Here is a 12,452-nt window from a genome sequence, read left to right on the forward strand (position 1 = left end):
TTAGAAACTGCCCCATTAGAAGCAGTTCACCAAGTCTTAAATTGTTAGCTACTAAATCGCTGTTCGTTCTTTTATAGATAAAAGTTTAAGAACCAAATACAGACATGACTTAGACCATAGTCTTATTACGCGCCACCCATTGAACAATGGAATGTCGCTAATAAAAAAAATCATAGCCAATGTTTACGTCTATTACGCTAGATGTGAATATTTTGAAATTTAGTACAAGATCGTTAAAATTTAATTTGGACAAAATACTGAATTTAAATATACCGTTCAGTACAACGGGAGCTAGTAATGCTTAATATCTTGAATTGTTATGATGATGGACCCACCTCATTCCCCCACAAAGGTGTTAGCTCAACGATTTATCTAGAAGGTAATTAATATAATGAAAAGTCATCTTGTAGACCGATATTTTGAAACAGGTCTCCCTAGAGAGTCCATATATTTTTCATAAAAAATTGTATGGTACCGAAAATATCCGTACTGAATTTTGTTCAGTACCGGTATTACGGTACCAAAAATCGGTCGGTATTCCCGGGATTTTCGGTACCGGTATTACCGGTACCACAACCCTAATTGCGTCGATCACTGCGCCACCTACAAACGCTTGCCAAACGTGTTTCAAAGTCTGATTTATTCGGAATTTCAGACACGAACCGAGCCTAATCGTCTGTTATCTGTGGTATTGCCTTAAAGTGCCTATTCGACATGAACGGCAGAATACAGTGGAGAAATCCCGTGCACAGATGCTGTACTATACACTCAAATGTTGACGAAACTGCACTGTCCCTTCACGGAATACGAAATTTATGTCAAAATAGATTTTCGGCAACTTCATGACCTGCTTTTCTAAATTGCTCTACTGATTTCTAACGTCACCGGTTCGACGTCCCTGATGATGTTGGAAATCAGAGGATGTCTAAGTTTTCCGAAAAATACATGATTTGACAGGCAATTTGCACGTGGGGAAAGTGGAGCATCTCATTCGAGACAACCGGAACGATCAATTGGGAGGTGTACTTGAAAGAATACCTACAAAGGTGTCTACTTCCACCTCGCGATGGCCTTTGCATTTTCCTGCCAGATTTAGCCTAGTGCCAGTGGTGGAGTGGTACAAGGCGAAGAAGTTCAATTTCGCGTTCTCAATCTCCCGAACGCACCGGAATTGCGGCCAATTGAGAAATATTGTACCATCATGAAAGCAGCACTCTGGAAGTAAGTGGAATCGGAAGCATACATGAGGAAAAAATACATGTCCACACAAAACACAAGTTGGTCCAAATCGCTGCACAAGACCTCATAAGCAGTGTTGAGGGAAAGGTACGTGCATTTAACCTTCCGGCAGTCGCGCTAGTGCACTGAGTGCACGCTGCTCTGAAAATCTAGCGAAATTGTTTTTGGGCACCAGCGGGTGTTCGTTCAATGAGCCATTTGCGCGACTTCCATACTTAACGGTTATGAAATTGAATTAGACGAATATGGGGCAAGTTTAATTATGTTTTATTTTATTCCCTGGAAGCTTGAAAATGATCGGTTGAATGCGTGAATTTTGATGAACTTTTGCTTGTGATGCAATTTGATTCCGTACACCCTTTAAATAATAAGGGATGCCCCACATCAAATAGCACCACGAAAAATTTTTTCTACGGAATAATCCTTTGGGTATATTCTCTTGAAAATTTGGTTAGAAGTAGTTTAGAATGTATTATTTACACTGTAGCTTTATCGCTGTCCGTTTTTTGAAAATCGGAAAAAATGGTGTCACCCGAAAAGCAACGTCCCAAATTGATTTTGCACAAGCACCTGCAATATCCTCAACTCTCTCATCGGTGTAGTATATCTAGATCAGTTCTATGGATAAACTGTGGTATTAATAAATAATCTATAGGTCTGGCATAGGTCATGAGGACAATCCCTCAGATAGGTAATTATGTACGATATAAAAGAGCGACGATGATTGAATCGTTCTCTTTCCTCGCCTGCTCTTGGAGCAATCAACATCTAGTGTAAATATAAGTATAACTATATCTTAGTGTTTCATTAGAACTCCGAACATTACAATCGGTAGATTGGAAAAAACAACTCGGAATCGTGCAGTCTACGGTGAGTCGCGTGATTAAACGTTACTACAAACTCTGAGTATCGAACGGAAGTAGAAAAGCGGTCAGAGTGGATGTTCTATTAGTTAGTGATGAAGATCACAAGCGTGTAGTGAAAGAGTTTAAACGGAATCCCAATGCTTCGGTTAGGGATGTGGCCAAAAAGTTGAATCTGTCCAAGTCTTTCATTCAGAGAGCTAAGGAACGGGAAGAGCTGTCTACATACAAAGTGCCGAAGGTTCCAAATCGTGTCGAACGGCGAAATACGGTGGGAAAGTCACGGGCCTTGAAACTGTACACCCAGCGCTGACGAAGCCTGATTGGTTCATCATGGATGATGGGACTACGTTAAGGCGGACTTCCGGAAGCTTCCACGGCTACTGTTATTCACCGCACAGTACAAGTTTGATGTTCCTGAGGAAGGTTTGCCAATAAATACATGATTTGGCAAGCGCTCTGCTCACGTGGCAAACGGAGTGCGCTGTTCGTGACTACCGGTACTGTAAACGGAGATATCTACCTCAAGGAGTGTCCACAGAACAGTGCGTGGATGATCGCGAAGGGTCCGAGTGTTTGTATGTTAACACGTATTTGATCGCGTAGACATCTGTTTGTTGCGTGTGCTAGTGAGTATGTAACTTCGAGTGTAATTTCGATCCTATTACCGTGTGGTCAGGTTCTTTGAATATTCGCATTAGTTCTTGAATGTGCACGCAAACCGCGAGTCTGATGTTTAATTTTGAATGTACGGTTTTGATGCTAGAAGAGATTGAGTTCCCTCATATGACTAGTCGCCCTGAAACTCGTTGTGATAACTGTCATTCATTGTCTTGAGATTGATCCAACTGAAGATATGGATGTAAGCTACTTGAACCGAGGGTAAGGGTTTCGAGACGTGACTGATTCATGATCGCGTGGAAACTTGGAAATTCGTAGTTGTTAAAATGCTCACTTCATCACAGGGATATTTTCATACTAGCGAAAACGGGGGTGTATTATTACTATTATTGTTTATTGGTACTTTAACCTCGATGGGTCATTCATCCCCGTGGGTGTAGGTTTGCATGGATGACTGCAATTTTATGTTCACGTTTGTGGCGAAAGTTTTATTATCGCGCAGGGTTCGAGCGTTTGCATTTTAACGGGTTTGACGCGTGAACGTCTGTGTGTCGCGTGCATAAATTCGTTTGTATAACCTTGCATAATCGCGTAGGTTATTGAAAGTTTGCATGAACGGTGATTTTAAGTGAGCGTTTCACATTTAGAAAGGAATTAGTTTCCCATATTACTAGAGTATCCGGATATGACGCCCTGATATTTCTAGTGCATTTGATTTTTTTTGAAACCAAGATAGAAGGCACTAGATCCACTAGGCTACAAAAACAGGGGCTTTTGGATGATATTGGTTCATGATCGCACTGGAACGAGTCTCTGTATATATATATATATATATATATATATATATATATATATATATATATATATATATATATATATATATATATATATATATATATATATATATATATATATATATATATATATATATATATATATATATATATATATCGCACTTGAGATCACATTTTTTTTGTTGGGGACGAACCACTGCGACTGGTATTTATATCTATTGTGGTATCAATCACATAAAAAATATGGTAACTGCTGACATATTGACTTGATCACTGGAGTGTTTTGTGTATGTGAGATGACGGGCGTAGGTGTGCGCGAATGATCGCGATTGTATGTTTGCATGCGTTACCAGATTTGTATTACCGTGCAGCGCACAGGCGTTTTTATGTTAACGTCTTTAATCGTGTTTGATCGCTTGTTTATGTTGCGCATATTAGCGTGTGTATAGCTTCACGTGCTTGCATTCGTTTATATAATCATGTAACCGTTTACGTGCGGCTTTGTAGGCAAGTGATAAACCGATGTATACTGTGCCACCTAGCGGTGTAAACTGTCGGTAAATCCCAAGCAAACTTGAAATCTGACCAATGTGCTAGCTAGACTTGTCCGATATGCTTCAAATTTGGAGCGAACACTCCTAGTGAAACAACGAATCGGTGGGGCGATTGAGTTTTCAAAAATCGCTCTTTTCTGGGCAGTCTAATGTTGATGAAACGATAATCAGCAGAGCTTTTTCTTGGTTTTAATTGTCATTCAATCATGGACCTAGCGGATTTTCTCCACGTTTATTGAAAAATCATATCGAGTTTTGGTGCCTCCGTTTTTCCCATATCTCGAGCATCTCGCGTCAGCGGAAAATTTCCTGCTAGCTGGAAATCCGCGAACATGTTTCCATTTCACGAAACGGGAAATAAGCGAGACGTCAATAACTATCGAAGGATAACTTCATTGAGTGCTGTCCCCAAGTTTTTCCAGCTAGTTATTTTGGATCCTCTTATGGCTCACAGCCAGCAATATCCTGGTGATGATCCGCATGGCTTCACGGCTAACAGTGACTAACGTTCTGTCCCTATCATCTTACAATATCCTACATATTAGAGAGCATGGAATGCCGCGATCAATTTCATGTTATTTTCACCAACCAATCTGCCGCTTTTAATAAATTGAACCACAATATAACAATCGTTAAAATGCAGATATTTGGAATCAGCAACATGTTTTGTAATTATTTCTATTCTACCTCACGGATCGGGGGACAGAGATTGCCAGGTACCTATATTTACTTCAACGTCAGCAAACACCCCGAGGAAGACACCTGGTACTGTTGATGTTTTTGCTGTACTTCAATGATGTATATCTATTGCTGAATCGCATGTGTGTAAATCTGAAGAAGTGCTCGGTGATCTTGCGGATAGTACCGTCAACTTGACGCATCAGCGGGAAGGGGGGTGCTCTTACGACTGTCCTAAGTTTTTACTCGTTTGATATGGTTACCCTAGTATGACACATATAAAGTGTTTGCTATTCTGTCTTTAACACACGATTGATCCTGAAATAAGTTGGACCACATATATTTAAAGATTCGAGTAATTTTGATGTTTAGAATTGAGAGAACTTTTAAACAAACTTTACCTAGTGAAGAGGGCGCAACCTATAACAATGAGTCTACCCCAACAATGCTTTGAACCGTTATTTCTCTTCCTGCAATAAGGGGCATGAGAATCGAAAATTAATGAAGTTTTAGGGAGTTATTCATCCATTGATTTCAATGGTCGCAATAATCGACTACTTTCTAGCGAAGATGAATGTTTATTGATAGAGAGAACTTGATTTTTTTCCGAAAAAGGAAATCGACTGTATAGGGGCCCTTACACGCGCAATAAAAGTGTCATTACTAAGTAGTGTCATTACTAGAATTGTATGGGAATTCCGTCATTACTCACCTTACACGATCACTAAAAGTGACATTACTGCTCAGTAATGACATTACTAGCGCCTCGTGTAAGGGGCCCTTATCGAGTTTCATTACATCAGGTCTACTGCTCACACTCTAGAGGTTAATATCAATACTACACGGAACCATATAACCGCCTACTACTGTGAGCCCAGTGGTCTAGGAAGTCGTGAACATAATTTGTGAAATATATAAGTTCCAGCACTGTTTGAATCGTACATAAGACATATAATTATAAGTTGGATTTTATTGAAATATTGCCAATTTTTTCTTCGATTGTCCTCGGAGAATGTCAGCCCAATTGTATTAGTCAAATGAAGTGGTTAAACGAATCTTTGACACATGCATTTCCGATTTCAGTTTGCCTAATTCGAAGCAAAACGCAATGGTGCCCTGGAGCCTCGAGTGGACGGCCCTGCGTCTCCATTTAAATTTCGATGAAAGAAGTTCGTCTTTGACAATTTGCGGTGGTTTATCTACTTTGTCAGTTATAACAATTCGAATGCAGTAAATAAACTTATCAAACGTAAACGAACCGACTTATTTTGTGAGGTTATGCCACAACATACCTTCGAACGACTCCTCCCCTTGGTTATACAAATTACTTACATGTATATGTAGGTCATAAACGCAAGCATCACGCAGCACATGCTATTCTCTTTATGGGGTATAGAGTGAGATCCTCAAAATCCATTGAAATTCAATTAATCTAGGGCAATTGGTCTACTTTAGCCCTATTGCAGGCGGTGCCGCATTATTTTGTTAATTAATTGGACTTCAATCGACGCAATTTCTAAAAATTGATAAGTATCAATATTTTTGCTTCGTTCCCAAAAACCAGTATATGTATTAAAAATCGTATGAAGTATTGTTTTGAAGTTCAATCGAGTTTTGTTGTACTCGCCTTGTTTTTATCCTATCAGTCAAGCTAGTAAAATGCGGTGAACAAAGATTACCGACCCTACCCCAAATGACATCGACTCATTACATACAAACGTGTTTCCCTAGCATAAAAAATTCAAATCGTTCCTTTCACTTTTCAGCATCCGCGTCGTGGACGGTGGCAATCTGGCCATCCAGGATGCGCGCCAATCCGACGACGGCCGGTACCAGTGTGTGGCGAAAAACGTTGTCGGTATCCGTGAATCGACGGTTGCATTTCTCCGAGTGCACGGTAAGTTTAGCTCAATCCACTCTTTGTCCCCATTGTGGGTGGGTGGTCTGTTCATGCTTCTCACTAATCACAGAAGCTTGAACAGTGCTCATACAACTAATTTGCTACAAATTGTTTATGGTGTTTCGCTTCGTCATCCAAATAGTGAAACCATTCCTGATACGAGGTCCGCAAAACCAGACGGCTGTGGCCGGCAGCTCAGTGGTGTTTCAGTGTCGCGTCGGCGGTGAACCAGTTCCGGACGTCCTGTGGCGGCGCTCGGCATCCGGCGGCAATATGCCTCTAGGTAAGAAAATGGACCAATATGGTATTTGCGAACTGCATTATCTTGTTGAGTTTGGAGGATGGTTTGCAATGCAGAACGTTTGTTCCTGCACGGCAACTTTTAACCGGGCTACTTGATTATCATTTTCCAAACCCATTCGAGCTAACAAATATGCAGCTTATGCATCATTCAATTTTTATGCAGAATTCCCAATAGCCAACACAGATCCCCGCTTTTGTCGAAGGCCAATCTGATGACAACGTTGTTGTGTTGACTTCGTGCACTCTACAATTACATTATCGAATAATTAATTCAAAAACCATGTTTCGTGTGGTCTTTCGCTCTTCACGCACAGGTCGAGTTCATGTCCTCGAGGATCGTAGCTTGCGAATCGATGACATCACCGTGGAGGATATGGGCGAGTATAGTTGCGAAGCTGACAACGCTGTGGGCTCGATTACGGCTTCGGGGAATCTAATCGTTCACTGTAAGTGCTTTTTTAACCTTTCCTATGAGACAAAATAAAATTATGAAATTTTTCCACACAATTACAGCTCCTCCAAGTTTCATCGTTCGGCCAAAGCATCAAATCGTTGAGTTGGGCTCGGAGGCACTATTCGAGTGTCAGTCCGTTGGTCATCCGCATCCAACGTTGTTTTGGTCACTGGAGGGTAACAGGAGCCTGCTGTTTCCGGAAACTCGCTTCGGAAACATCGAAGTAACAGAAAATGCCGATGGCACAAGCGTACTGTCGGTCTCCAACATCGATCGAGCTGACAATGGGAAAGTTATCGTGTGCAGCGCAGTGAATAGTGTCGGAAGTGTCAGCACTCGGGTCGTACTTAGTGTAAATCTCCAAGATGACCGGCCTCCGCCGTTGATTCTGCAAGGACCAGTCAACCAAACACTTCCAGTGAAATCCGTTGCCATTTTGCCATGCAGAGCTTCCGGTGTACCGACACCGGTGATTTCCTGGTACCGGGATGGCATTCCCATTTTAACGACTGCCAGGATCAACATCAGCGATTCAGGGACATTAACCATTTCCGATCTGAGCAAAAACGATGACAGTGGACTGTACACGTGTGTTGCCAGTAGTAAGTCTGGGAAATCAACGTGGAGTGCAGCGCTGCGACTGGATTCACCTACCAATCCAAACATCAAGTTCTACCGTGCACCGGAAGCATCCACGTTTCCTGGGCCACCCGGAAAGCCACAGTTGACGGATGTGTCCGAAAACAGTGCTACCATCTCGTGGGTTCGAAGTAACGCCATCGGGGCGTCCAGTTTGGTTGGCTACACCGTGGAAATGTTCGGTCGGAATGCTACCGATGGATGGGTAGAGGTTGCCAGCAAAGTGCTGGATACTAGTTACACTCAGCGTGGATTGGGCCCGGGAGTAACGTACTACTTTGTGGTGCGAGCGGAGAATTCGCACGGGGTTTCTCTGCCCAGTGCGGTATCGGAGCCGATCATGGTTGGAATGGTGAGTTAATGATTTTTTATATAATATTTCAGAATTACAATTCAGAATTTTACATAGATTTGTTTTTGAGTATATTGTATCTTGGAATGAACTGATATTCTACAATCATTGTCCGTAACAAAACTACGGATAGATGTGATTGTGAATGATCCCTTGAAATTGTAGAAATTTTTATGAACAAAGATAGTTTGACGTTTTCAAACAATCCCATATGGAGTTTCAGTATTTTAAAAAGAGGTTAGCTTTCCTGATGAAGTATATCCTTCGATTTTGAAAATACACTTTTGATTTGTTACTTACTTTCCAGAAACGATTCAAGGGTTACAAAGCGTCCATGAAACTAATCGAAACAGTTCTGTCTTTTTGTCACCAAATTGTCTGTAGAACAATATTTTCATATTAAATTTATATTATTCGTTTGAATGTGAATGATATCAAAGTTATGAGTCATTTGCCGCATTTAGTTTAATTTACAAGAATGCGTAGAGTTGCGAAGAGCAATACAAAATATAACGAGAATAACTACTTCCAAAATTATTTGTCATTAGTTCCACTTGGTTTATCGCGTCACGGCAGTTGAAATCGGATACAATTTTTTTCAATCTTTGCGAGGTGGAATATTTTTCAAAGGTGCAAAATTGAGCTGAGGCTTACGGAAGTCGCATTTATTCAATTCCATCACCTATGCCATTCAGTACTGATATCACTCAACACGTTAGTCCAAGCAGAAAGTTTTGTTTCCGGAACAGCCTTGTTTGAAATTAAATTGAATTAGAAATAATATGGCCGCGTATATAGAAGACGACAAAACAGAGACACTGCAGTTCGGAGAGTATACTCGGAACCACTCTGTTGACAGCGTGCCAGATATGCACGTCGCGGCACATCTCTTCGACGATATTTTCCACTGTTATATCAGGCAAAACCCTTCGGACCTTTGGCATTCGAAGACCACGTGTTCCGGTGTCTCTTGCACGATCACACACTCCGGCCAAAGGGGTGACGAAGCGTGTCCAAACTGATGTCCGGAAGCATCCATGCCCGGACAAAAACTGTGTCAAATAGAAGTTCACCTCTCCATGCTTCCTATGTACCCAAGCCGACACATTTAGGATGAGTCGGTGGGTCCACCTTCCTTTCTCCGCATTATCCCACTCTTGCTGCCACTTAGCCAACAAGTCCGCTCAGATCAGTCTCCTTGCATTACGTGCATTTCTTCCACGTCCTCAGCCAGAGTGATGCAGATGGCAATCATCCCGGCAACTACGCATAACGCCTCCGACGACATCGTTCTGTACGCACTTGCGACACGAACAGCCATTAGGCGAAACGTGCTTGTCAACTTAGTCCGGTTTCGCTTTGAGTTTAGCGCAGCAGCCCAGCTCGGTCGCCATACCTCAGTATTGAGGACCAGGAGACGTCTCGTGCTGCTTCTTGCTCCTCCATGATTCGGCATGATTCTTGCCGATGCGTTAGTTGTCCTCGCAGCCTTCTCACATACATAGTCGACAGGGCTGTTGTAATTTAACCGATCGTCGACCATCACACACAGGTGCTTCAGCGCACGCATCGATTCGATGGATTGTCCCCCGACGCTGCTCTCGACATGCTGGATCTTTTTACGGTTGCTGACCAGCACTACCTCGGTCTTATAGTGCAACTTGACTATTGTCTCCGCCGTTAACATCTCCACCTTCTCAAGGGTCTCGCCCGTTATCGTTAGGATAACATCATCTGCAAAGCCGACGATCTCCACTCCCCTGGGCAGTTCCAGTGTTAACACTCCATTGTACATTATATTCCAGAGCGTTGGGCCGAGTATGGAGCCCTGAGGTACTCCCGCCGTGACCCTAATCGAGCTCTGTCCTATGTTCGTTTCGTAGACCAGTACTCGGTTCTGAAAGTAACTTTTCAGCACCTTGCACAGATAGTCCAGAATCCGCATTCTGTGCAGCGCTACGGCAATCGCCCCCCAGCTAGCACTGTTGAACGCGTTCTTCACGTCTATCGTTACCACGACGCAGTAGCGATTACCCCTTCTCTTTTGCTTCAATGCTTTTTCCGCGTTCGCGATGACTGTGCGGATGACGTCTACCGTCGATATCCCTTTCCGGAACCCGAACTGCCTCTGCGATAGTCCGTTCTCACTTTCGGCGTAGGTCGTCAGCCTGTTGAGGATGACCCTTTCCAGGAGCTTCCAGTATTCAGCAGGCATATATATCGATACGATTCTGGATCTCCTAGTGATTTCTCTGGTTTTTACAGTAACACCAACTTCTGTATCTTCCATCTATCCGGGAAGTAGCCATTGTCCAGGCATTTCTGTAGGACTATCCTGAACAGGTCAGGAAACGCCAGGATCGTAGTCTTCAGTGTCACGTTGGGGATACCATCCGGTCCGGGAGCTTTCTTCGTTTTCAGCCCTTTTTCCACTATAAGGAGGTCGGCGCACAGTGGCGGCTCTTCAAACAAAAATCGGACAAAACCTCAAATGTTACCTAATTTGGCTGAAAATCACAATTTAAGCTAATTTTGAGGTGCTGAGCTCATTTTTGATGTCAAAAGTGGTAAAATATTAAATGCATTTTTCCATACAGTGTCATTGAACCTTTCTTATAACTATGATCCCGTTTTCATGATAGATTTTCCGTTACTGTTCACCAATGTCAACAATATCATAAAAAATGAAGAACACTACTTAAAAACCATTGTTGAACGTGTTGGTTTACTGTAGATTGTCTAACTATTTTACACAAAACACCATGTGTCTCCATATCAGCAACAAAGCTTCAAAATCTCCTTAAACCTTTTTGCGCACCTAGGCGCAGAACGAGACCATGATATTCGAAAAGTAGAGGTAATTTCACATAGAATGTATACTATGTGACCGTTCCGAAATGATTCCGAAATTTGTGCAGAATACATTAGTGAACAAAGTATTTTTGATCTGACCACCTTAAACATATTTAAACTAAAAAGTCATAGTTCCAAGCAAATTTACTAAATGTATTTTACTCACTAACCATGTTCTTTATTTGCTCTACACAATGAAACTAATTGTGCTAAAATCGGGCCAAAATCAAAAGAGCACCATGCATTTGAATTCAACAGAGCAATGGTGGTTTCGGAAATGAAAATCATTAAAAAAAATGCGGACTTTGGTACGTTTAAACTCGTGTTAAAAATAGTGTTCTTATCCAATGATCATAAAATTTCGAATATACATCATTCAATACATGAGAAATTTAGGAAAAATAGAAAATATCATTATTTCAAAAATAAATTTTTGAGGTTTTGGCCAGCTTCCGGCCACTGTGCGGCGTTAGAAACTTGATTGTCACCTGCAGGATTTCAGCGTGAAAAAAACTCTTTTTTGAGAATTTTTTTAGAACTTTGCGTGAAGCGAAATAACCCAAACTTTTGTACATTATAGTATAGTATTTCAGTAACATTCTGTAATTTTTCTATGCAAAAATATCGACAAACGACTCAGTGACGAAGCTTTTTGTAGAACGTCTCTGGAGAAACGTGATTTGCGGTGTTACCTGCCATTCCAAAACTACTGAACCGATTTCTTTCAAACTTTGCATACACATTCTATGTAAAAAATACCCTAACCTTTACGTTGAGTCTTTGGGTTAAATTTTCAATTAAGGGGTTTTTTCACTCATTTTAAATAAAAATTATTATGTGTCACGAAAAATTCCACCTTTTTATGAGTATACACCCCCTCAAATAATTTTTTTTCCAAAAACTCAACAGGGGTTAGATATTTTTAACATAGAATGTTTATGCAAAGTTTAAAAGAAATCGGTTAAGTAGTTTTTGAATGGCAGGTAACACCGCAAATAAGGTTTTTCTCAGAGACGTTCTACAAAAAACTTCGTCACTGAGTCGTTTGTCGATATTTTTGCATAAAAAAAATTACAGCGTGTTATTGAAATGGTGCACTATAATTCAAAAAAGTTTTGATAAATTTGCTTCACGCAAAGTTCTCAAAAAATTCGCAAAAAGATCGTTTTTTACGCTAAAACCTTTAACTACACCCCGCCACC

At 41.3% G+C, this 12,452-nt stretch overlaps 1 protein-coding gene across 2 annotated transcripts in view; it reads left to right on the plus strand.

The window, feature by feature from the left end:
* Positions 1-12,452, plus strand: part of LOC131678768 (roundabout homolog 2-like) — a 374,166-nt gene that overhangs the window by 351,593 nt on the left and 10,121 nt on the right. For both annotated transcript variants that reach the window (XM_058959051.1, XM_058959052.1), the window contains exons 6-9: positions 6,516-6,646; positions 6,792-6,932; positions 7,267-7,398; positions 7,466-8,397. In XM_058959051.1, coding sequence (XP_058815034.1) covers positions 6,516-6,646; positions 6,792-6,932; positions 7,267-7,398; positions 7,466-8,397 — 1,336 coding nt within the window. The remainder of the gene's footprint in view (positions 1-6,515; positions 6,647-6,791; positions 6,933-7,266; positions 7,399-7,465; positions 8,398-12,452) is intronic.

The sequence above is a fragment of the Topomyia yanbarensis genome, chromosome 2 (genome assembly GCF_030247195.1).
Source record: "Topomyia yanbarensis strain Yona2022 chromosome 2, ASM3024719v1, whole genome shotgun sequence".
Classification (NCBI taxonomy): Eukaryota; Metazoa; Arthropoda; class Insecta; order Diptera; family Culicidae; genus Topomyia; species Topomyia yanbarensis.